We start from the raw sequence: 26,487 nt of genomic DNA on the forward strand, positions 1-26,487 counted from the left end.
AGACAGGGTTTTTCTGTGTAGTCCAGGCTGGCCTCGAAGTCACAGAGATCCTCCTGCACCACTATGTCGGCTTCAAACATACAAATCCTAAGAAAAAAAGTTTTTTTTTCTTACAAAGGAACACACAGGACCGTTACCCTAAGTATAAATGGGTACCGCATCCATGCATGAGTATACTTAGTAGGAGACAACATAAGCTATATATATATTGCTTGCAATTGCGGGGAAGGTTTCTCTAATAATGAGATGTGATACCGCTTTCCTGCCCGCGCAACTCCAGAGGGCAAAATTCGCAGTAGACTCAAGTCAGCTGCTGCGCCCAATGAATGAATATTTAACAAAAAAGAGCGAGATGACTCCCTAAGTATCTGGGTAGATCATTTCACAGGAAAACGTTATGGAGTATAGGGAGTTTCATAAAAGATTTACTAGGTGAAACATTCCGCAGCTTCTAGTGCAAACAAAACACACCAAACAAAAAAACAACAAAAAACCGGCGGGAAGAGACAAGACGTTTGAAAACCAGTAAACAGATCACGCCTGCGCAGTCTTGGGGCTCCCAGACGCTGCCGAAACACCCAATGCCAGGAGTCGCGGGGCCTGCTGGGAACTGTAGTGTGGCTCTCGCCTGTGCTGGAGCGCGGGGCCCCACAGGACTCAGTTTCCCGGCAGGCCACGCGGTGAGGCCGCGGGCGGGACGCGAGCTGCGGCGCTGGCAGCTGGAGTAACCTGGTCGGTGTAGGTACATTTCGTGGCGATGGCTTCTTTCGTGACGGAAGTCCTGGCTCACTCGGGGAGCTTGGAGAAGGAGGATCTCGGCACTCGAATCAGCCGCCTGACCCGGCGGGTGGAGGAGATCAAGGTGAGGGCGGGCCACCGGCGGCCGGCTGCAGCTGGGGAGATCCGGGTGCGGAACTAATGGGGAGAACCCTGAGTCGGAGGCGAGAGAAGTGTGGGGACTGCTTAGAGAGCGGCCACCAAGGCCTGGGACTGTGAGGAGGAAGGGGCCGTGGCTGTGCAGTGGTGGGGAGTCGTGATAAGTTGAGCAAGAGTGAACTGGGATGAAGCCGACTGAAGAAACCAGCGGAGCCGGAGGTGGGACTGGAAGCCCGGATGTCCAGAGAGGGCTGGGAGAGAGGACAGGACGAGCCACCCTATCTGGCTGCTCATCTCCACCCACTCTTTCATTTATGGATGAATGTAATAATTCTAGGAAAATTGTGGCGTCATCCTCGGATTTTTTTTAACCGGTTGAATATGTTTATAAAAGTCTAAATTCACGTACGGAACTTGAGGCATGCTAAGTACTGGTGAGCATATCTTGTGCCTGCATGGATTTGCAGCACACAGCCACAGTTTCACTTCGTATTGGTGTTACCTGGCAAGCCACATCTTCAGTGGCTTTCATTTAAAATGACGTGTCCCTGAGTAAGTCTGGACTTCAGGGAGCTAGCGTCCTAACAACAGTGGTTGACACAAAAAATGGCTTTCTTAATTTTAGGTGTTCTTGCCAATAGCATCTCTGTAATGTGGCTTAAGCTTTTTTTTTTTTTTTAAATGACCTTTTTAATGACCTAGGAAGAGAACATTGCACTCAGAGCCGACTTTTCCTATTAGTTTTTATACATAAACTTGAGTCTTAAGTCAACTGAGAACTACTTTCTGTGCTTCAGATAAGCATATTTCCCGCACCCCCAGCTCCCATATCCCATATTTTGCCATTTCTCCATTTTTTTAACTCTTTCAATGTATTTCTTATATATATATATATAATCTTCCATCTCAAATGTAACCTCCTGAATAAAGCAGATGCCTGATTTTTTTTTTCCTGAGAGATAGTCTTTCTCATTGTACTGGAATACTTTGTAACTCTGCTGGAGTATTGCAATTTCAGCCCTGTATTTTGGTCAGGTTGGAAAATAGAATCTTTCCTCCCTAAAAAGAATTAGTTTATGGGCAAGCATAATTTACTCAGTGCAGTTTTCAAGAAGACATTAAGTTGCCTTGAATTAAGGGAAATAACAAGACTCAATCCTTTTTAAATTTTTTTTTGGGGGGAGGGGGTTGGGTTTTTTCTCCAGGCAGGGTTTTTCTGTGTAGCTTTGCGCCTTTCCTGGATCTCGCTCTGTAGACCTGGCTGGCCTCGAACTCACAAAGATCCACCTGCCTCTGCCTCCCGAGTGCTGGGATTAAAGGCGTGTGCCACCACTGCCCGGCTTAAATTTTTTATTTATTTATGTGTGTGTGTCTGTGGGTGCGTGTACGCCATGGTGCGTGTGTGGAGGTCAGAGGACAACTTCTGGGAGTCAGTTTTTTTCCTTTTACCGTGTGGATCCCAGGAATTGAACTCGGGTCATCTTTGGTGGCAAGTGCTTTTACTGTCTGAGCCATCTCCCCAGTCCTTCTAATCATTTGAAGAGCTTTAAGATTATCTCTTAAAAATTTGTTATCCAGAAGATGGAAATTAGTAAATTAAGGTATACAGATTATGGATATGTATGTTTAGGTAGATGATTAAATTTTTTGAACACAGATACAGTTCATTGTGAAACTTTTGACTCCATCTTTCTCATTTCTAGAGTCTGTACAAATCTTGAGCATTGTTGGGGTTTGATAATTGTTGTCTTTCTACATTTTAATAATGTATGGGACCCTTAAGGATGAATGAAATGTTTTTGAAGGAAACACATTGCTTGGAGGGAAAGCTGTGGGTAACTAGATAAAGTTCTAACATTGTAAGATGCTGTATATTTTTATGAAGTTCCTAATTCATTTCATTGTCATACACTTCCTCTATCTTGTATTATAGGGTGAGGTGTGCAATATGATCAGCAAGAAGTACAGTGAATTCCTGCCTACCATGCAGAGTGCACAGGACCTGGTTACCCAGGTGGACAAGCTATCTAATGACATCGACCAGCTGAAATCCAGGATAGAGAGTGAGGTAAGAATAGATTGTTGTGTTGGGTAAGTTTAGGTTTCTTCGGGAGGCATTATTTATTTTTTTTAAATTTATTTATTTTTCTATTATCAGCTTGATACAGTATAAATTCTTATCTTAATAGTGAAATGTTTTATTGAGGCTTGCTCAGTAATTGAGTAAAATCAAAACTTATAAGCCACAGTCATCCTAGGGTCCCCCCTGCTATATAGGGAGGCATTATTCTTTTAGCTTCTTGATTTCTAAAACTATTCTGTGGAACATTTCAGGGCCTTAATTTCCTTATTGGTAAATAGAGATTGAGCCAAATGATTGTAGGATGACCTCAGTTCTAATTAGAACTGTGTCTCAAACTTAGAATCATATAGTCTTCCTCTTGTGGTGCGTTTTCTTTTAGTGAGGATAATAATGTCTTATATTTGAGTGGATTTTTTAATTAAAGAAAGTCTGAGGACTTCATTTGAATGAAAACAGATAATGCTTGGAACTAGTTCCTTTGGTCTTTGGTCTTTTCCTAGTTAGAATGTTTGTTCCTCCCTCTCTCTTGTTGAGACAGGGTCTTTCTGTGCAACTCAGGCTGGCCTGGAGCTCACTGTGTAGCCCAGGCTGGCCTTGCACTTGGAATGCTCCAGCTTCCTCTTCTCCAGAAGCTATGATTAGAGACTAGAGGCTTGTGTCGCTGTGCACAACCACGCTTTCATCTTTTATAGCATTCTCTTAGATCTGCAGCTGGCCTCAAGACCTTTAAGTGTCAGATGATTTTTCTTGAATTGGGCCTTCTGTAAAATTTGCTCTCTTCACTAGATGCCAGCCCTCTTTCAGTGTGGCAGTCAAAAAATGTCTCCAGACATGGCCAGATATTTTAGAGAACTGAGGAAGATCAGTAGAGAATGGATCATGGAACAAGGGAGAGGGAAGGGGGAGGGAAGAAGAGGTGTGTTAGTTTGGTATTGATGAAACAGGCTTTGTTTGAGCAGTGAAAAATTGGTGCTTTTTTTTTTTGAGTGAGTGAGTCAAGGTCTCTGTGTAGCCTCCCAAGTGTTGAGATTAAAGGTGCGTACACCCCCCACCCCCCTTACCCCCCGGCTGAAAAATGGTGTTTTTGACAAGGACAATATTGATGAACTGGTGGAGCTAAAACCTTCGTTACAGCGAGGTGTAGAGTGACTGAGATGAGGAATTAAGACAGCATAAATGTCAGTTAGCAAAAGCTTATGTGGTGAAGGGGGAGAGGAAGAAGGCAACTGCTGAGAAATAGGGTGGTTGTTCAAGTGGAGGGAATTCTTTCCAAAGGTGTGGGAAATTCAACATATTGAAATCTGGTGGGAGGAGCTTCCCATGAGCTGTAGGTGCTCAGTTACTTGTTTCATGCATGAATGAAGAATGAGGTAGGGAAAACACAGGAGAGAGAGAATTAATGATGCCCTGAAACAGTGGAATAGAATGAGGGAGGAGCTTCCCATGCAGCTGTAGGTGCTCAGTTACTTATTTCATGCATGAATGAAGAATGAGGTAGGCCGAAGTTAAAACACAGGAGAGAGAGAATTAATGATGCCCTGAAACAGTGGAATAGATTGAAGTGGGTTCTGTCTCAACATTAAAAACAATCACTTGTCGCCCAGTGGTGGCTCACGCCTTTAATCCCAGCACTCGGGAGGCAGAGCCAGGCGGAACTCTGTGAGTTTGAGGCCAGCCTGGTCTACAGAGCAAGTTCCAGGACTGCTGTGGGATGGTCTATATGTCAAGTGTGTTGCTGATTGGTCAATAAATAAATCCCTAATTGGCCAGTGGCCAGGCAGGAAGTATAGGCAGGGCAAGGAGGAGAATAAAGCTGGGAAGTGGAAGGCTGAATCAGAGACACTGCCAGTTGCCCCGATGACAAACAGCATGTGAAGATGCGGGTAAGCCACAAGCCATGTGGCAAGGTATAGATTAATAGAAATGGATTAATTTAAGACATAAGAACAGTTAGCAAGAAGCCTGGCACGGCCATACAGTTTGTAAGCAATATAAGTCTCTGTGTTTACTTGGTCAGGTCTGAGTGGCTGTGGGACTGGCAGGTGAGAGAGATTTGTCCTGACTGTGGGCCAGGCAGGAAAACTCTAGCTACACAGAACAGGCACCAAAACTACACAGAGGAACCCTGTCTCGGAAAAACAAACAAAACAAAACAATCACTTGTCAATGGGGATGCCTTTCTAGTAATCCAAGTGGATGAACTCTCTACTGAAAGACACTACTTACCTTAAGAGAAGGTGATGACTCACAGTCACATCTCTGTGAGTTGGAGACCAACCTGGTCTATATAATGAGTTCCAGGCTAGCCAGGGCTGTATTGTGAGATCCTGTCCTGAGAATGGGTATTCCTTATTGATTTTTGTTTATTTGTTTTGTGTGTTATATGCTTGCTACTCAAGCTCAGGTCATCGGGGTTGGTGGCAAAAATCTTTACCCATTGAGCTATCTCGTCGACCTGAGAATAGATGTTCTTGTATAGGGTAAGGCTTTGAACTAAGTGGACCTTTACAGTCCCTCCTAATCACCTTCAGTGTTGTTATTTGTCTGAGCTGTTTAAATTTCAACATGAATTACACTGTGCTACTAAAGCTTAGTGATAAGTTACGTGTGTTGTATTCCTTTGATGTGGTATGACTTAAAAGTACTTACACTTTTGATGTATGAATTAGGTCCGTCGAGATCTTCACATATCGACTGCTGAATTTACAAGCTTGAAGCAGCAGCTGGAGAGAGACTCTGTAGTCCTGGATTTGCTCAAACAACTGCAAGAGGCAAGTAAGCTCAGCTGGAACGTTGGTGTTTGGCTGCTGAGGAGGCTGTCTCTTTTTCTGATTGGTTCCTGACAAAGTGGTGTTTTCACATTTTACAAGCAGACATTTAAAATATAAGACCTGGAAATGAAAATGCCTGCTAATCTAAACTTATCCCTTTTTCAGTTTTCTTCTGCTATTGAAGAGTATAATAGTGCATTAGCAAAGAAGAAATACATCCCTGCTGCTCAGCACCTGGAGGAGGTACATATGCGCTCTTTGAAGTCGGAGCCGCTAGTGCTGGTCTCGCTTTTGATGTGTTCATTTGTGTCCTTTGGTCCTTTGTCGTTCAACAAGTAGGTTCTAGTTTTTTTGTGAATCTCGAGGAAATGTTAACAGTGATTCCATTTTACTACCAGGCACAGGAATGCTTGAAGTTATTAAAATCCAGAAAATGCTTTGACTTGAAAATGTTGAAGTCTCTCAGCATGGAGCTTACTGTCCAGAAGCAGAACATCCTTTACCACCTCGGAGAAGAGTGGCAGAAGCTGATTGTATGGAAGTTTCCGCCGTCAAAAGGTGCTGCTGACCTCAGGTGGACTGCTTTGCTTAATCTGCCTGAACCATTTTGGCCTCTGAATACATCCTAAATATTTAGTATTAAAAAACCAAACTATTTCACTTACTGATGATATTAATCTATTAGTTTTTCTGAATTTCATTTATTAATCTTCCAACCTACCTCTTAGTGTGATCTCCCTTTTCACAGGTTTTTTTTTTGGTTTTTCGAGACAGGGTTTCTCTGTGTAGTTTTGGAGCCTGTCCTGGAACTCTCTCTGTAGACCAGGCTGGCCTCGAACTCACAGAGATCCTCCTGGCTCTGCCTCCCAGTGCTGGGATTAAAGGCTTGTACCACCACTGCCCGGCCTTTTTCACAGGTTTTTTGTTTTTCGTTTTTTTGATTAGCATATATTGTACATAATATCATGATGATATTTTTACAATGTAGCTAATAGATTTTGATCATATTCACTCCTCATTCCCTTCTCTTTCTCTTCTCATTCCTGAGAGTGAGCTCACATTCTAAATTATTTGCCTTAGAATGAAACCTAGGAAGGGGTTTGTAAAGGACATACATTTTCTGTGTTGGATTTTGATATTTAGTGTATTTCAGAGTAAATCCCAGAAACTCCTGCTCTGCTTCCTGTATCCATTTTGCCTCCACTTCCGTGTGTTACATTTTATATATGATCTGGTATTTTGAAAGAAGTGATACAGAAAGTTTTCGATGGGATTCTCAGGTAGACTGCAGCTGAGGTGCGTTGAACTCTTCTAGTAACACTCTGCTTATTAGACCTGTTCAGCAGGTTTGGTGGCACTGGTGTGTGGAAGGTCTGGGAACCAAGAGCTCCCTTTACAGTCCTTGCTTCTTTAGTCATTTTGCACACATTTAGGTAGCATGTCTTACTGGCATATCATCTTTTTTGCACTTAATTTGATTTTTTAGGACATACCCCCCCCCCAAAAAATAGCGTCTTCGGTTTGGAAGCAGTGCATAGGTCATGCATATCATACTTAATCGTATCATAAGTATGTTCTAATGAAACTTTTAGGAATCTAACAATTTCAGGAACCTAAAGTTTGAGGAGATGATCACCTTGCATTGCTGAGACAACTGATATTCTCTTCCTTTTCTCAGATACCAGCAGCTTAGAATCTTGCCTACAAACAGAGCTTCATTTCTGCACTGAACAGCCCCAGAAGGAGGAGGTGGCCCCTCTGCCATCCATCAGCTCTGTCCTCTTGGCATTTTCCATTCTTGGAGAATTACCCACCAAGCTGAAATCATTTGGTAAATGATTTGTTTCATTCCCATTAAATTTCAGAAGGCCTAGTGTGAAAGGGATGACCAAAGAGATGATAAACTTCTAAGGAGAATATTAGTGGTCCGTCAGAGCCGCTGTTCTCAACCTTCCTAACACCGTGACCCATTGATAGTTTCTCATGTTATGGTGACCCCAACCATACAAATATTTTGTTGCTACTTCACAACTGTAATGTTGCTACTGTTATGAATTGTAATGTAAATATCTGATATGCAAGATATCTGATATGTGACCCTCTAAGGGGTTGCGACCCACAGGTTGAGAACCACTGCATCAAAGGGACTGGTCATAAATATCTTTTTTAGTAATGAATGGGTCCTTTTTAAAAACTAGTTCTTAATTTTTATAATTATTATTTTTGAATAACTTAAAAGTCTACAGGTAGGAAAGATTCTCTGAGAAAACTTATAGTATGTAATTTCATAGGTATATTTTGTTTTTGAGATTTACTTATTTAGTTTATGTGTTTGGGTAGTTTGCCTGCTTATATATATATAGATACTCCATGTATATGTTGTGTCCATGGAAGGCGTTAGATTTCCCCATGAACTGGAGTTAAAGGCAGTTGCCAGTTGTCATGTGAGAGCTGGGAACTGAACCTGGGTCCTTTGCAAGAGCAGCCAGTACTCTTAACCCTTGAGCCATCTCCCTGGTCCTCAAGATATATATTTTTGGTGCATTTATGCTTTAGAAATTTCCTCTAGGGGCTGGAGAGATGGCTCAGAGGTTAAGAGCACTGATTGCTCTTCCAGAGGTCCTGAGTTCAAATCCCAGCAACCACATGGCTCACAGCCTCCTGTAATGAGATCTGGCGCCCTCTTCTGATGGGCAGGGATACATGCAGACAGAACATTGTATACATAATATATAAATAAATCTTTAAAAAAAAAAAAAAAAGAAATTTCCTCTAGTGATGATTTTTAAACAAATTTTATGTTTAGATTTTTTTATTTTATATATGGGGTTTTGCTTGTATGTATGTCTGTGCACCACGGGTATGTCTGGTTCCTGTGGAGGTTAGGAGAGAACATCAGATCCCCTGCAACTGGAATCATGGTTGTGAACCACCTTGTGGGTGTTGAGAATGAAACCTGGGTCCTATGCAAGAATAAGAAATTCTCTTAACTACTTAGCCATCTCTTTAGCCCCTGATTTTTAAATTTTTATTTTTTATTTTTTTGAGACAATGTCTTATTCTTTTCTATTTCTTTACTCTTTGGAAACTTCATGTATGAGTAGTGATATTTGCATCGTTTTCCCTGTTCTGTAGTAGTTGTTGATTGTTTTCATGGTATTGATTTCAGGTCAGATGCTGCTGAAGTATATGCTTAAACCTCTGGTGACTTGCCCATCACTCCATGCTGTGATTGAAAAGCAGCCGGATTCAGTTACCATTCGCTTTCAGTCTCTGACGACAGACTTGGAGCATCCATCACCACCTGAAGCTTTTGCAAAGATTCGATTAGTCCTGGAAGAGCTCCAGAAACAGCTTCTAGGTCTGTACCCCAAAGTGGCCTTTTATAATCTGGAAATGTGCATACTGCTTTTACAAGTATTACCATTAGGGCAAAAGTGCTGGTAGAGTCCAGTGAAGGAGAGGATCTGGGCTATGTTACGCCACAGAAGCATAGTACATCCCTTCTGAGTTCTTACCCACTTTACAGTTCTTCTCTTTGCCCTGTATTAGCAAGTTGGGTCATTAGTGATATCTCAGACCCCGTGCTTTAATGGTATTTTAGCTGGAGTCCAGTGTGGGGGACCAGCCCCTACCTTTACCTGGGTACTCTTGAGGAGAGAGGGATAAGAGATTTAGATAGAAGGATAGAGGGGAGAGAAAAAGACAGAAACACAGGATAGCCTCGGGAGGGCCTGGATCCTTATCCACCGGCCTAGAACTTTATTCAAAAGGCTTTTTATAACAATGTCAAAGGGTGAAGCAAAAGACCTCCCCCTTGTTAGATACAACCAAGTGTAGACCCTTCCAAACACCCACTACACAGACCCGTGATCAAATCATCCTCTTATGCAGTCCTGCTGGTAAAGCAAGCTCAGATCTCACTAGGAAACCTCTGTGGGCTCCCACAGTTTAGGATATACTTCTACTGGACTTCTGGTAACATCATAGTTTGGGACTCTGCCTTAGTTGTTGGAAAAATCAGCCAGGTACTGTTGTACATATTTCCATGGGAAAATCTCGATTTATCTGATGTAAATAAATGAGTAGTAATATCAGGAAGAAATTATGTTTTCACTTGGCCTCTTGGTAATCTTTACATCGGAAATAGCCTGTTTTTGTGTTTTACTGTGAACCAGGTTTTTCTCCTCTATATGGTCTACAGAGCAAGATCCAGGACAGGCACCAAAACTACACAGAGAAACCCTGTCTCGAAAAACTAAAAAAAAAAAATTTTTCTTCTGAGCCAGGCAGTGGTAGCCCACACCTTTAATCCCAGCACTTGGGAGGCAGAGGTAGGCAAATCTCTGAGTTTGAGAACAGTCTGGTCTACAGAGTGAGTTCCAGGACAGTCAGGGCTACACAGAGAAAACCCTGTCTTAAAAAACCAAAGTTTCTTCCGGTGTTTTGAAACAGTGCTGCTATTTCTGGTCTGTTTGACTTAGGTTCTTCTTGCCTTCTTCAGTAGTCCTGTGGAATGTTCCAGCCAACATTCTTTTGAAGAAAGTTTTTAAACTTTAAAAATGTTACTATTCGTCGGGCCTTCCTAACAATCATAAACTATTTATTTTTGTATAAGTGATTTAGACATAAGTAAGAAATCGTCTGTGTAACTTTGATAGAAGCAGAACACTTCAAACCCACGGTCCTGCCTCAGCCTCCCAAGGCCGCATCACAGGTGTGTGCTGCCATATCCATCTCTCAACGTAGATTTTCTTCCTCTTGATTCTTAAGAAGAAATGCACTTTTGTTGTTTTGGTTTGGTTTTCTTTGAGACAAGAGTCTCACGGTCTGGTCTGGAACTTACTCTGTATCCTAGACTAGGCCAGTAATCTTCCTGCCTCATCTTGTCAGTTGCTGACTCTGTTTCCCAACACCTTCATGTTGGCAGTTAGGCCTGCAACTTAAAACTCTGTGGGGACACAGGTCCTTAGCAAGTGACAGGTGACAACACCCTTCTTTTTATGTGAGATCAGTGAGAAATATAGTGTAGCGTGGTGCTTCAAGCTTGTACTGTCAGCACCCAGGAGTCCGAGGCAGGAGGATCACCATGACTTCCAGGCTAGCCTGGCCTATAGAGTAAGATCCTGCCTGTTTCATTCTGCATTACACCCCTCTCCCAAATCCACATTCTCATTTTTGATTATTTGAATTTTTAGCAAGCATTTCCTTTTATTTCAGTGAAAACACACTACTAATGGTGCAGTTAGCCTTCCTGTAACTCATGAGCATTGGCAAAGAGCACAGCATCGTTCTGTTTGTTGTCTTCTATAAACCAGAGATAATTTGTAGTGTTAGCATGTATATAAACTGACCCCCCCCCCCCCCCCCCCCCCCCCCCCCCCCCCCCCCCCCCCCCCCCACCGAACCCCGACAGGCTTTCTCTGTGTAGCAGTCCTGGCTGTCCTGAAACTTGCTCTGTAGACCAGGCTGGCCTTGAACTCACAGAGATCTGCCTGCCTCTGCCTCCTGAGTACTGGGATTAAAAGTGTGCTCTACCACTGCCTGGCTTGAAATGTTTTTTTTAATGTCTGTAATGGCTTCACTTTTCATTCTGTTTCAGAAGAAAGCTGAAAAAAAAAAGCGGGGGGGCTGGAAAGGGCTGGAGAGATGGCTCGGTGGTTAAGAGCACTGACTGCTCTTCCGGAGGTCATGAGTTCAATTCCCAGCAGCCACATGGTAGCTCACAACCATCTGTAATGAGATCTGGCACCCTCTTCTGGCCTGCAGGGACACATACAGGCAGAATACTGTATACATAATAAATAAATAAATCTTTAAAAAAAAAAAAGAAAGCTGCAATGGAGTCTAAAAGGAAGCACCAACATCCTGGCTTTTTCCTCCTTTCCTTTATTTATTTATTTATTCATTCATTTATTCATTCATTTATTTATTTATTCATTCATTCATTATTTACTTATTTATTTGTTTATTCATTCATTCATTCATTTGTTAAGGCAAGGTTTCTCTATTTAGCCCTGGCTGTCCTGGATCTCACTCTGTGGACCAGGCTGGCCTCTAACTTACAGAGATCCTCCTGCCTCTGCCTCCTGAGTGCTGGGATTAAAGGTGTGTGCCACCACTGCCCAGCATTATATTTGTTTATTAACCACAGTGTGAGTGTGGACATTGGAAGACAACTTGGTGGGAGTCAGTTCTCTCCTAACGTGTATGTTGTGGGAATTGAACGTAGGTCACTAAGCTTATGTGGTAAGCAGCTTTACCCACTGAGCCATTCAGTTGGCTCTTAACTGTTATCCAAATGATAAATATGGTATTCTAAATATAATGTTCCCCAGGTATTTTGAAAAAACTAACCATGAGATAAACTGTAGAGGAGATGCTAGGATACTGTGCTTGGTAGATTAGACAGTATGTTCTAGTGTAATTTACTGATATTTTGCTTAGAATGAATTCCCAAATCTTATACAAGTGATGGAAAAGTACAGTGTTCTTTCTTTCTCTTGTTTTTTATTATTAAAACGAAGTAAAGTTTTATTAAAAATGAGTTTTAACTTTGAATGCATACTTTCAGGGTGCTTGTTACAAGCAGAGTGATGGCTTCTGGGTAGATGGCTATAGTGTAGACAGCATAACACACATTGTTACAGAGTGCAGGAGTGCTGCAGTGAGCAGGATTCATCTGAGCCGTGCAAGGAAAATAATCATGATTTTATGTCGTGCATTGTCGTGTGCAGCCTGTTGAGGTAGCTGTAGAATTACCTGCACCATTTTCTTTCCCACCATCCTTCTATTTTATTTAGTTTTCTCTGTGCAGCCCTGGCCATCCTGGAACTTGCTCTGCCCATCATCTTAAAACTTAATCATTTTAGAAAACTCAGGAACTTAAGAATTTGTCGGAACTGTGAATAGTTTGTCTAAAACCTTTTCTTTTGGGTTCAGATTTGCCTCTTGACACAGACCTAGAAAATGGAAAAGCCCCTGAGATCCTGTTGGCTGAGATGCTTGGTGATGTGATCTGGGAGGACCTGTCTGAGTGCCTCATCAGAAACTGCTTGGTTTATTCGATTCCCACAAATAGCAGCAAGCTACAGCAATACGAGGAGGTAAAGAGTAGAGAGCTAATGGGCTTTCAGACAGGACTGAGTCCTGCCACTGTCTTGTGTTTTCTTTAGGATCTTTTGTTCTTAAGTTATACTCTTTTTCCCTTTTCTTTTCTGTTTTCATTTTTGGTTTTTCAAGTCAGGGTTTCTCTGTGTAGCCTTGGCTGTCCTGGAACTCTCTCTGTAGACCAGGCTGGTCTCAAACTCACAGAGATCCACCTGCCTCTGCCTCCTGAATGTTGGGATTAAAGGTGTGAGCCACCAATGCCTGACTTAAGTTATGCTCTTAAGAAAACCATTAATAGGGAGTAGAAATAACAAATTCTACATAATTGCTTTCTACTCTGTCTCTTTGATTGAAGAAGTATACTTTCTTATATATACCTTTTTAATTTGATCCGTATATCAACTGCAATAGCTATTGTGTAGTACCTTTAACCCCCTTTTTAGTACTTGCTTGAATGCTAAAATAGGGGTGTTTAACTGTAAGATCTTGATACCTGTTTTTTTTAAAGAGTTATTTATTATGTATACAGTGTTCTGTCTGCATGTATGCCTGCAGGCCAGAAGGGGCACCATATTTCATTATAGATGGTTGTGAGAGCCACCATGTTGTTGCTGGGAATTGAACTCAGGACCTTTGGAAGAGCAGCCAGTGCTCTTAACCGCTGAGCCATCTCTTCAGTCCAGATCTTGATACCTTTATCAGTCTTATAATTCTATTGAAAATTCTTTTCCAAATGAATCTAGGATTGGAAGAATATATAATTAAAATTTATTTTTAATTTTAATTCTTTAAAAAGATGGATGTGTCTGTTTTCCCTGAGTGTATGTATGTACACCATATACCTGCTACCTGTGGAGATCAGGAAGGGGCATCAAATCCTCTGAAACTGGATTTACAGGTGGTTGGGAGCTACCATGTGAGTGCTGGGAATTGAACCCTGGTCTTCTGCAAGAGCAGCAATTGCTCTTACCTGCTGAGCCATCTCTCCATCTCCTGGGATATATATTTTTAAAACCAAGTAATTGATGACTTGTCCTATGATCTAAATGGCCGTCTTGGTTCTTACTCTTTTCATTACAGTGAGTTCAAATTTTGGTATTAAAATGTATGTACATGTTGATCCTTTTATAGATTTGTGTCTGTAGGTTTAGCCCGACTGTTGACTGATAATATTTGGGGGGAAAATTTGCTTCTTTACTAGATAAGACAGTTCTTCTCGTCATTTTTCCTGAAACAGTGGACTATGATGTCTATTTACATAGTATATATACTGTTTGAAGTACTATAATCTAGAGGTGATTTAGGTATATGGGAGGGTGTACACAGGTTGTAAACAGTGTGCCTTTTCACACAGAGGATTTGACCATCCACAGATTGTAATTTCTGAGTGGTGTTCTGGAACTAATTCCCAAAGCACACAGAGGGATAACTGTATATAATTCTCTTCTCTGTCTCATATTGTCTCTGTCAGATCATACAGTCCACTGAAGAATTTGAGAAGTCCCTGAAGGAGATGAGATTTTTAAAAGGCGATACTACCGACTTGCTGAAATATGCTCGGAATATCAATTCTCATTTTGCTAATAAGAAGTGCCAGGATGTGATTGTGGCAGCTAGAAACCTAATGACCTCTGAAATTCACAACACTGTGAAGGTACTTGGGGATTACTGCATTGCTTATACAAAGCACCTTAATTTTGAGACACATATGATAAAATAGAAAGGAGTAGCAGGTCCTGAACTCGTGGAGACAAATGGTCCTCTTTAAAATGCTCCTGCTATCTCCCTTTTCTTGGATTATTGTGAGCTCCAGATAAAATACGTACTTGAAAGTGACTGTAAACTGAGAAAGCCTGTATAAATGTAGTGGATTGCTGTTGTTGAAATTAAAAAGCAGATTATCTCATCTCCATTACGTGAAGATGTGTGTGCTTGGACTGAATTATGTATAGAGAGTGTGGCCTGTTGTAAGATGTTCACTTCTTGCTTCCATGGGCACCTGCACACTCATGCATGCCCACGTGTGTGCATGCACACACATAAATAAGAATAAAATAAATACCTTTTAGAGGTATAAATAAATACTTGCAATGGGAGTGAACTAACTTACATGAAGAATAGTTTACTCTATTGATAATTCTGGGCCATTTTGTTTTATATCATGTATATATAATATATATATTATATACACACATACATATATATATATTTAATAACATTTGGTAAATGCAAAGTGTTACTGAAACATTCTGAACATTACTAAAACATAGACTAAGGCAATCTATTAATAGATTTCCCAGCTATTTTTCTGAGTTGCTTGAAATGGCAGTGAGGATTCTCAACTCCATTCTCTTTTCTTTTTTTGAGGGCAGGGTCTCAACTGTGTAGCCCTGGCTGGCATAGAACTTGTTACATAGCCTGGCAATGGTGACACACGCCTTTAATCCCAGCACTTGGGAGGAAGAGGCAGGTGGATCTCTGTGAGTTCAAGGCTAGCCTGGTCTATAGAGTGAGTTCCAGGAGAGCCAGGGCTACACAGAGGGATCTTGTCTCAAAAAAAAAAAAAAAAAAAGAAAAGAAAAAAAGAAAAAAAGACCTCATTATATAGACCAGGCTGATCTTGAACATGGAGAACTGTCTTCTCTGCTTCCTAAGTGCTGGGGTTAAAGGTGTCCACCATACCCAGCTCAGGCTCTGGACTCTTAGTCCTTTCTTCTGCATACCTCATTTCCCTTGGTGTGTCCCGTTATTGTGTCCTTTCCAACAAAGTATTGAAGTACACAGGTATTAACCCATTTCGAGTTAACTTGGTATTTTTATGAGACCTGAGAATAATGAGTTTTTCAGGTCTTTTCAGTTACTCCAAATCTTTGCTTTTCCATCAATATTAAGAATCCCACAGTATATCATGAGATTGCTAACTTCTTCCCATGTGCTGTCAGTCAAGATCAAACAGTCTTTAAATCAGCCTGCTTCCTTGCAGGTCTGCTAGTCACTCTAGGGCCACAGCTTTGTGTCACCATGGAAACCTCGAGTGTCTTTATCCTCTGCTGTGTGCTTGACTTGGAATTTTCCGGTTGCTGTGTTTGAATCTTAGATCACCCCTGATTCTAAGGAAGCTATACCAGACTTACCCAGCCCTGATGTGGATAACAAGCTACAGGTGCAGAAGGTGTGCAAAATGCAGTTCAGCGACACTGGGAACCTGGAGCCTGAAACGTCACTGGACCCACATTCCTTTTCTTTACCCACGTGCCGCATCAGCGAGTCTGTGAAGAAGTTAATGGAGCTTGCCTATCAGACTTTACTAGAGGCAACGACAAGTAGTGATCAATGGTAACACAGATGAATTGATCCCTGTCATTTACTTATAGAAACACGGGTGTAAATGTGTTGAAGCAGATGCTGGTTGGGTGTGTTGGCCTATGTTCATAAATCTAGCACTTGGAAGGCTGAGGCAGGATTGTGAGTTTGAGGCCATCCTGGCCTACAAAGCAAGGTCTGGGCCAGCCTGGGTTACATAATACAATCCTATTATGAAAAAGAAAATAAACAAGACCCAGGAAAGCAAAGAAAGAAAAAACAAAACAAAAAGAAAGACACCAAGAATAGGTACATGTGTGGATAGTTACATAGGTTTATTTGGCATTAAAATTTTTCACTTTTTAGTAAGCCACACTTTCATTTTTGGCTCACTTTTTGATTTTAAATTTAAATTTTGGTTTAATTTTGGCTCTCTGTGATCAAAGGATGTTATATAAGAAAGCACGGGCAGAGGACCTAGAACACTCCCTTGCAAAGACTTAATATTGAAGTGCTCATTGCTGCATAATTATGGTAGTTATATCACATGTGACAGCACCACGTGGAGCCTGAGGAGCCGGAGGGACTGAGAACTTCACCTTTCTGCTCTACACAGCAAGGCGCTGCACGCGGGAGGGAGAGTCAGTCTTCTTCGGGATTAGAACATGCCACAGATCCGGCTGCACCCTTTCATGATGGCTCCTCTTAATCTACACTGTGTTCAGGGTGCCTCAGGCTCTGTTTCACATGTCATACAGAATCTTTGTTTTGAAGCAGCTCCTGAGGAAAAAATGGCAGGCTAGCCAGTTGATTGTAGAGCAGGCTTATAAAAGCCCATTCAGTATGAGTCTGTTTAGTTCTTCTAACTTCTCAGGCCTCAAAGAAAACACTTTGAGTTTGGGCTTGACTTAGTCATTGTATTCTCAGATCTATGGGTGATTTTCATGTGCAAACACTGTTTTGGGTGGATAGGGTTCGAGACGGGGTTTCTCTGTAACAACTCTGGCTATCCTGAAACTCACTCTGTAGACCAAGGTGGTCTCGAACTCACAGAGATCTGCCTGCCTCTGCCTCCTGAATGCTGGGATTAAAAGTGTGTGCACCACCAAGCACAAACACTTTTTTATGTTGCTCTGAATAGAACTTATTTACCTAGTGCTACTGTGGCTTCAGTTAGTCTAACTGAAGTATTAGTATTGATTATGAGTAGAAGGAATAGTGCATATTTATTTGTGTGTGTGTGTGTGTGTGTGTGTGTGTGAGTGTGTGAGATGCTATGGCACACATGTGGAGGTCAAAGGACAAATTTGAGGAATCACTTCCTTCCACCTTTACATGGGCTCTGGGAATCATGCTTGGTTCACTAGGACTGTGAGAGCGCTATTGCTTACTGAGCCATTCACTGGCTTGTGCAGAAGACCTGTTCCTTTGTAAAGGATGAATGTGTGCTTTTGGCAAGGTAAACATAGCTGTCACTATTTCCTCAAATGACATTCTTCAAATATGTCAGACCAGAAGTTAGAGATGCATGGCATTATTTAAAATTTTTCCTCTAAGAAAATTAATGCCAAACACTCTTTTGATATGCTGAATATTTATATTCATTCCATTTGCAACAGATTTTTTTAAATATTTCTTTGAATTATTTAAAAAATCTTTATGTGTACGGGTGTTTTGTCTGCATGTATATCTGTGAACACAAGTATGCCTGGTGCCAGCAGAGGTCAGAAAAAAGCATTGGATCTCCAGGTGTAGTGAGCCACCATGTGGGTGTTGGGAATAGAACTCTGGCGGTGTTGCTTGGCATCCCAAATGGTCTTTAAAAGAGCCATCTCTCCATCTCCATGTATTTTCTCTTTTAAGGTTCATTTTGGAGGCCAAGGCCTCTTGTTCCCTACACACACCCCTTTTGAATGCATTTTAATAGTAATCTTTTGGTGGTTAAAATCAGAATTAAAGGGCAAAAACCTTGAGGGTTCGATGCTGTTCTCAAAAATGTGAATTCATCTCTGCATTGGGGAAGAAGGGGAAGGTGAAAGCTGAAAGTCAGCCCGATTCTAAAGAACCCAGTGAGTGCCTTGGTTGATGCCTTGCCCTTTGCAGAGTGCATTGGGAACAGGTGACATTTGCTTGAGGCTTAGCTCCATTAGTCACTGGCAGGATACTTTGAGTGCTGGCAGAGCACAGATGGGTAAGTGGAGAAGAGGCTTTGGGATAAATGCTCCCGTTCTGAAGGTCGTTATTGTATCCACGTTTTGGGAAAGAAGTTCTGTTTATAGATGCTGACGAAGTGTGTCTCCACTGAGATCCAGTTTTCTGCAGCCATATTTTTATCAGCTGATCTTCATGAACGGAACACCTGCGTCGTTTTGTATAATTTCTCCTGAACGTTTGTTCTCCTTCCAGTGCCGTTCAGCTTTTCTACTCAGTGAGGAATATCTTCCATTTGTTCCATGACGTGGTGCCAACATACCACAAGTAAGTGTCTCATTTCTGGATAATTGTCTGTAGAAATGGTAAGTCAGGTCAAAAACTGGTTTTCACCACAGCTATTGAGTAAAATTGGCAGTAAAAGTACACCAAACTAAGACTTTTAAAGGCTGTAGACATTTACTGTGGTGTGTACAGTGACCTTGCGTGTGGGTGGCACACACTTAAAAGGTCAAAAGAACTTTATCCAGTTTTTAATGCCACCTTACTTTTCTTAGTTAGGAAATAGGAAGGTCCTCATCCAATGAGTGTGCTTGGTTTTGTAGTTCTGTAGACCCTACCCTTGAGAAGACCCTCTTAGTGTGAAATACGCTCAGGCACTCTTTCTAATGTTAATACAGCATCAGGCTGTATTAACCCAATGTCTTGGGTTTTTTTTTTTTTTTGGTTTTTCGAGACAGGGTTTCTCTGTGTAGCTTTGTGCCTCTCCTGGAACTCACTTGGTAGCCCAGGCTGGCCTCGAACTCACAGAGATCCGCCTGGCTCTGCCTCCCGAGTGCTGGGATTAAAGGCGTGCGCCACCACCGCCCGGCAATGTCTTGGGTTTTAAAGGTTTGTTTGCTTTTGATATTAATCTGAAAAGTTGCTCAACTCTGCCTCTACTTCTTTCTGTTATTAAAATGAAATGTTTTCATGGTTTTTTGTTTTGTTTTCAAGACAGGATTTCTTTGTGTAGCCGTGGCTGTTCTGGAATTCATTTGGTAGACCAGGCTGGCTTCAAACTCAGCGATCCTCTTGTCTCTGCCTCCCAAATGCTGGGATTAAAGGTGTGCGCCATGACAGCCTGGCTTCTGTATGCTTTTTATAGATATTTTTAGTAATTTGTCACCAAAACCATTCCATAGTTTAAGGGTTCAACTCTCTCTTTTTTAAAGATTGAGTTTATTTTTTATGTTTATGTGTGTGTGTGTGTGTTCACTTGTTCACCTCACTGTGTAGTCTTAAATTTCCCATGTGATTCTAATCTGTAGTCAATTTTGAAAAATTTCAGTGTTTCATTATATAAATGAAATGGGAGTTCAGAAAGGGAGAAGTGAACCTGTATTTCCCCAGACTGTCTAAGTTGAATTGAAGTTCAGAATGCAGTTTACTGTGTTTCTCGTGCTAAGAGCAACATATCCACGGTTGATTCTTTGATTTTTCTTTTTTGTTAGTCATTGGAATAGTAGTTTCTTTTAATGTGTGTGTGCGCGCATGTGCACAGATGCCTACAGAGGCCAGAAGTTGGATCCCCTAGAGCTGGGATTTCAGGTGGTTGGTTGTAAGCCACCTGACTTGCATACTGGGCATCAAACTCGGGTCCTGTGCATGAGCAGCAGGCACTCTTGGTTGTCGAGACTTCTCTCCAGTCCACCACTGGGAGAATTTTATTGGATAAGGTGATATTGGCTTGAACAACTAACTGAATGAGAATGACTTCATGTTTTGTTATGTTCAGCATATACAAGTAGACAGTGGTGAAAGCCAAGGGCTGCCACCTTAGAGGAGAGACAGCTTTCCAGACAGCTTGGCTTGAGTAACCGGTGGTTTCCTTTTCTGCCCTTCCTCTTGGCCTAGGGAGAACCTTCAGAAGCTCCCCCAGCTGGCTGCCATTCACCATAACAACTGCATGTACATTGCTCATCACTTGCTGACCCTGGGCCATCAGTTCAGAGTGCGTCTCGCCCCCATTCTTTGCGATGGCACGACTACCTTTGTGGACCTTGTCCCTGGCTTCAGAAGACTTGGTAACCGATACCTCACATTTGGGGAATGTGACTTGTATGTACAGTCTAATAGCTTTGTAATTTAGTAGCCGAGGAGGTTAGGAGTTAGTGATGTGTTAGATGTGTTAGAGTATGGGAAGTCTTCTAGTTTGCTAATATTTCTAGTTATTTAATTCTATAAAATGGATACCATCTTTGTGCAAACATTACTTTTTCACGACATGATTTTGTGGTATGTTAACATGCCTGACTTTATTGCTGGTATGCATTGGCTTCCCCGAGTCATTTGTGTCAGGAGAAAGCCACATAATGAGGTGTGTACCATGACAGTGCTGTTGGTGTTGTTGACAGACCCTCATTGATGTCAACTCTTGTTCTTGTAAACCCCAAGGCAGCTCCCTCCCTTTAGGACTTCTGTGGTTTTGATTGTGATTATTAGAAGTCCAAAGAAATCCATTGTAGGGTAAACTGAAATTTATTATGAGGGCACCCAGAGAAGAGTTGAGAACCTGTGTGGTCCAAGTAGCCTTTCAGCTGCACGGGTTCCCATCAGCGGTGTAGACACTGCAATGGTAAGCAGCTGGTTTTTATAGAAATGATTTTTTTCTTTGCTGTCTCATATTGCAGGCAAACTGTTGAGAAAGGATTATCTATCACCCTTTGATGGGATCAGAGGGACTGGCTAAGTGGATTCAGGATCATTTTATGCAGACACGAAGTTGACAAAGAACACATTTAGTAACTTAAAAATGCAGTTGTTCTGTACAGGCCCAGCAGCTGTCAGGCTTATGTTCATCTCGCTCACTGGTTAGGCAGTGAGGGTCAACAGGCTTATGGTTCTTTATTTTCCCCCTGTAGGCACAGAGTGTTTTTTGGCCCAAATGCGGGCACAAAAAGGAGAACTTCTGGAAAGATTATCAAGTGCTAGGAGCTTTTCCAACATGGATGACGAAGAGAATTATTCTGCAGCAAGCAAAGCAGTGAGGCAGGTAGGAGGCTGTTGCAGGCACTGACGATGGTGCCCATCCTCAGAGGCTCCTCACCCCACCTAGCAAGTCGCTCAGTTGATTCCTGTACTCCCTATTGGAAAGTCTAGATACCTGTCACAGCTATGTGTAAGGCCTTCTCCCTGTTCAAACAAGACTAGAGGAAGCCATCTTTCCCTTGACTCAAATTTTTAAATGTTGGCTTTCGTCTCTACTCCTTTCTTAAGTGAGTCTTCCATTGGTGTATATTGGTTGTATATGGACTGGGTTTGATAAGGACATTTGCATGCAGATATTCATAGAACACACACTCCTTTCCTTCCTTTTTCTCACCTCTCGTATCAAGTGCTGAGTCCCTTGCTCTACTTTTCTGTCATTACACAGACATTATTGTCTGGGTCTGTGTAAAATCTAGGAACCACAGATGAGCAAAGCCATGATCTGTGTTCCCTGAGACTCACTTCATTTGCTTACAGTGGTCATCTCCAGCCGTGCATGTTTTCTTGCAAATGACACGACTCCAGTCTTTGTGGTGCAGCAGTGCTCCATTGTGTACACACCACATTTAGCTGGTTTTCTCTTCACTGCAGTGCTCCCATCAGGATGAGTCTGCTTTTCTTCTCTCAAGGATATCCCTGAGTCAAACATTCGAGAGCCATAGAGTCCCAGTTACCTCACTTTTTTTTTTTTTTTTTTTTTTTTTTTTTTTTTTTTTTGGTTTTTTCGAGACAGGGTTTCTCTGTGTAGCTTTGCGCCTTTCCTGGAACTCACTTGGTAGTCCAGGCTGGCCTCGAACTCACAGAGATCCGCCTGGCTCTGCCTCCCGAGTGCTGGGATTAAAGGCGTGCGCCACCACCGCCCGGCAGCCTCACTTTTATATCACTTCTTTCCCCCATTTTACTTATCACATAAAATTGTAAGTGTGACTTGTAGCCACCTCCTTCTGTGTAAATAGCTTTGTTCTTCTGACAGATACTGCACCAGCTAAAGAGACTTGGAATTGTGTGGCAGGATGTCCTGCCGGTGAATATATATTGCAAGGCTATGGGGACCTTGCTAAACACCGCGATTGCTGAGATGATTAGCAGAATCACTGCTCTGGAGGTAAGGGCTGATACAGACTTGAAATGCAGTCTTATCCCGCACTGTGGCTTTATTAAGAAAGTGATGCTGCAGCCTTGTTTTTAATTGGCACAAATGGTAGAAGAGATTGGTTATTTAGTTTCTAACTCATGCTATTGTGGTTTGGTTGGTTGGTTCCAGTTTTGTCTGAATTCTGTTTTGCTGGGAACTTGCTAATCTCTTTTATACCTAGAGAAGAAAGTAGGGTTGTGCGGCTTCTCAATCCAGCATCCAAATTAGGAGTGAGGACATTGGAAACTGGGCAGTGGTCCCAAGAAACATTATTTAGTATGAAGTCATTTGTTCTGCAGATGAACTAAGTAACTTAATTTAGCAACGTGAATAGTCTGTGTAGGTACCACTTTGCCAGCATACTGTGTAGTTGAGTGGACTGTGTGGTCCTATGAGGAAAATTGCCGGAGCGTGGCTAGCTGGTCCTCCACAGTGCACCTTGATCAAACCCTGACTTGCAGTAGCCCTGTCCTTTGCAGCAGGCTGTGTAGCACATTGTGCTGGGAACACAGGCTCCTGTGCAGACACATAGAACTGCTGACCATCAGCTAATGCACAGCTTATAATGTGCTAGCTTCAGGAGGGTTTTCAGAGAGCTGACTGGATCTAGTGACTACTAAGATGTGCTTCACTGGCTGGAAAACATCTGCTCTGCCCCGCCCTTTGGCTCAGTTCTATTCTGTTATGTTCCCTTTGTGCTAAACTAGGACATCTCAACTGAAGATGGTGATAGATTGTATTCCCTGTGCAAAACCGTGATGGATGAAGGGCCGCAAGTGTTTGCACCTCTGTCTGATGAAAACAAGAACAAGAAATACCAGGAAGAGGTTCCAGTTTATGTGGCCAAATGGATGCCTTTCAAAGAGCTGATGATCATGCTGCAGGCTAGCCTGCAAGAGATTGGAGATCGGTGCGTATCTGTTTTCTATGGCCGCATATGTGTGGTCACAAAAGAGGACTAGGGCCGGGCGGTGGTGGCGCACGCCTTTAATCCCAGCACTCGGGAGGCAGAGGCAGGCGGATCTCTGTGAGTTCGAGGCCAGCCTGGGCTACCAAGTGAGTCCCAGGAAAGGCGCAAAGCTACACAGAGAAACCCTGTCTCGAAAAACCAAAAAAAAAAAAAAAAAAAGAGGACTAGGACCATCAGTGGCAGTCCCGTGTCGTGTGTGTGTGTGTGTGTGTGTGTGTGTGTGTGTGAGAGAGAGAGAGACAGACAGACAGACAGACAGATGTGTAGGTTATTTAATCCAGGGTCTTGTGCATGCTAGGCAAGCCCTCTACCACTGAGCCATGTCTCTGGCACCTCTGTACATAAATTTCATGTTGCACTGCAGTAGTTGAGGCCTTTTAGTGGTCTTTCATAGGGCAGACCTCATGACCACTTTCTCATATTTTTTTTTTTTTTTTTTTTTGGTTTTTTGAGACAGGGTTTCTCTGTGTAGCTTTGTGCCTTTCCTGGGACTCACTTGGTAGTCCAGGCTGGCCTCGAACTCACAGAGATCCGCCTGGCTCTGCCTCCCGAGTGCTGGGATTAAAGGCGTGCGCCACCACCGCCCGGCCCACTTTCTCATATTTAATAGCAAAAGATTTTTCATTCATACTGTTTTGATAGAACATGTGATTTTGGCATGCAGTACAGATGTTCTGGTGTTTCTAATTAGTGCATCCTTCTTACACCTGGATGATGCGTTTTAAGAACGATTAGATCCCCAGCACTGCAGTTTATAAAAAAGAATGAATAATTTAACAGAGAAGTGATTGTCAAGTCTTAAGTATTCAGCACAAAACCACCTTTTGAATGACCAGTTCTTTTTCTCCAGGGAGAGAGAGTGATTCTCAGCCTGTGGGTTGTGACCCCCTTTGGGGTTGAATGACACTTTCCAAGGGGTTGCACATCAGATACCCTACATAGTAGATATTTACATTCCATATTAAAGGATCAAAGCATTAAGAAGGTTGAGAACCACTGGTTTAGGAGGTTAAGTACCACACCCCTGCAAAAGGTGTTTTGTGTTTTTCATACAAGGTCTTTCTATATACTCTAGGCCAGAAATTGTTCTATACACCAGGCTGGCCTTGAATTTCAATAAAACATCTTCCTGCCTCAGCCTCCCAAGTGCTTAAATTGCAGATGTGAGCTACCATATGTGGCTCAAGTTCTCTCTCTCTCTCACTCACTTACTTATTTAAAAAAGATTTACATATTTTGCCGGGAGGTGGTGGCGCACACCTTTAATCCCAGCACTTGGGAGGCAGAGGCAGGCGGATCTCTGTGAGTTTGAGGCCAGCCTGGTCCACAGAGCGAGGTCCAGAACAGGTTCCAAAGCTACACAGAGAAACCCTATCTCGAAAAACAAAAACAACAACAAAAAAGATTTATGTACTTTATGTGTATGGAAATTTTGTGTGCATGTATGTCTGTGTACCCATATGTGTGCCTGGTGCCCACAGAGACCACAAGAGGATATCAGGTCCCTTGGAACTAGAGTTACAGATGGTTGTGAGCTGCCATGTAGGTGCTGGGAATTGAACCCTGGTCCTCTAGAAGAGCAGCCAGTGCTCATAACCACTGAGCCATCTCTCCCCTGTCTCTGCTGGCTGTACTTGGGCCAGATGCAGCCATGAGCAACATCATCTAAAGAAGAGTGGGACTCCCAGGATTTATTTAATTCCTCGAGTGTTTGGGTCAAGTAGGGTAACTTAAAGTCTGGTTTTTGTGGAGACGTAACAGGAAATAGAACCTGTCTTGTTTTGCAGGTGGGCAGATGGAAAGGGGCCCCTGGCAACTGCATTCTCTTCCAGCGAAGTAAAAGCTTTAATCCGTGCCTTGTTCCAGAACACAGAAAGAAGAGCTGCTGCCCTTGCTAAGATTAAATAGTTCTCCCTCCCTGGGAAAGCCTCTCTTGACTCTGGTTCCTCCATGGCTGTCATTATTTCCTTCAGAACTTCTCAGAATCACTCATTGGTTTTGGTGAACCAATATGTCGTGGAAGTGTGACTTCACATCAGGACACCTGACATGGCCTGGATGAAGGCTTTCTCAACTGGATATTAGGACATCACTTTAAGCAATTCACTGGGTTCCGTGACTGTTGCTGCTCTCCCTTGCCAAGTATGAATCTGCTGGGCAGCATGATTTGTACCTCTGAGAGCTGTGTACATTGTAATTTTAGACCCTAGCTTTGGACATTCCAAAGTTAGGGTTAAGAATTTGTAAGATACTTTTTTGGGGGGAGGGTGGGGATTCGGGGCACATTACTTGGCCTTACAAGAATTAGGGAAACCTCTTATATTTCTTTCCAGTAAATAATGCCTTTCAGAGTTAAGAGTGAGTGTCTTCAATAACATGAGCTGTGGCCAAAGAGACCAACACCATGTTTTCTTACAGGCTTTTCCTTTTCCTGAAGTCTGACTCAGGCGTGCCCTGTCTGAGCTAGGGTCTGGCTAGTTCTCTCCGACCTTGCATTCTCAACCCTCCCTTGACTTCCCAGCTGTAAGCACCCACCACCATGACTGCGCATTGCCCCTCTTCATAAGACTGCCTCATGTTTTTGAGAAGATTTGGCATGTTTTGCTATTGTGACGAAATTCAATTTTTTTTGGATGGATCCCTTCTCTTGCTGCCCCCATACTCAAGTCCTGTTTTTTCTGTTTCCTGTCAAATGTCAAAAATTCTAAATTGCCAGAATTCCTTTGGAATGTTAATGTGGATGAAATCTAACACTAGGCTGTGTAGCCTAGTCCTTTAGTTGGTGCACGTAGGTGATTTTTTTATTTGGCCTGTGTATGTATGTGGGTGTGGTTTGTGTGTGTTCACACCTATGTGTGGAGGCCAGGAGTTGCTGTCAGGTGTCTTCCTCTATTACTCTCCACCCTCTTTTGAGGCAGGATCTCTCACCTGGACTCAGCTCACCCCTTTGGCTAGTTCTTCCTGAGTGCTGGGATTGCAGGTGGGTCACCTCAAGGCCTGGCATTTATGCAAGTGGTGGGGATCGAACCTCCTTTCCCCACACTGGCATGGCAAGTGC

The 26,487-nt window shown here is 42.5% G+C and overlaps 1 protein-coding gene across 2 annotated transcripts; it reads left to right on the forward strand.

Annotated features, from left to right (window-relative positions):
- Nucleotides 1-673: 673 nt before the first annotated feature.
- Nucleotides 674-26,212, forward strand: Zw10 (zw10 kinetochore protein). Of its 2 annotated transcripts, none has more exons than XM_052759878.1 (16): nt 674-862; nt 2,810-2,944; nt 5,629-5,730; nt 5,896-5,973; nt 6,129-6,288; nt 7,409-7,561; nt 8,900-9,091; nt 12,673-12,836; nt 14,312-14,494; nt 15,938-16,176; nt 18,550-18,621; nt 20,191-20,360; nt 21,198-21,328; nt 22,298-22,429; nt 23,167-23,369; nt 25,217-26,212. In XM_052759878.1, the coding sequence occupies exons 1-16, from the start codon at nt 758-760 to the stop codon at nt 25,335-25,337; spliced, it is 2,340 nt and encodes a 779-aa protein (XP_052615838.1). In that variant the 5' UTR covers nt 674-757; the 3' UTR covers nt 25,338-26,212. The 2 variants fall into 2 exon arrangements, with proteins under 2 accessions (XP_052615838.1, XP_052615847.1); XM_052759887.1 differs by lacking the exon at nt 674-862 and adding an exon at nt 967-1,095.
- The last annotated feature ends 275 nt before the right edge of the window (nt 26,213-26,487 follow it).

The sequence above is a fragment of the Peromyscus californicus genome, unplaced genomic scaffold (genome assembly GCF_007827085.1).
Source record: "Peromyscus californicus insignis strain IS unplaced genomic scaffold, ASM782708v3 Scaffold_11__1_contigs__length_118956290, whole genome shotgun sequence".
Taxonomy (NCBI): Eukaryota; Metazoa; Chordata; class Mammalia; order Rodentia; family Cricetidae; genus Peromyscus; species Peromyscus californicus.

What these genes read in the sequence shown, in the direction of transcription:
- Zw10 (XM_052759878.1), top strand. Translation starts at nt 758, where the DNA reads ATGGCTTCTTTCGTGACGGAAGTCCTGGCTCACTCGGGGAGCTTGGAG. An exon ending in AGCTACAGCAATACGAGGAG is followed by an intron (nt 12,837 to 14,311) that starts GTAAAGAGTAGA and finishes TGTCTCTGTCAG; the next exon opens with ATCATACAGTCCACTGAAGA. An exon ending in CCCTGGCTTCAGAAGACTTG is followed by an intron (nt 20,361 to 21,197) that starts GTAACCGATACC and finishes TTCCCCCTGTAG; the next exon opens with GCACAGAGTGTTTTTTGGCC.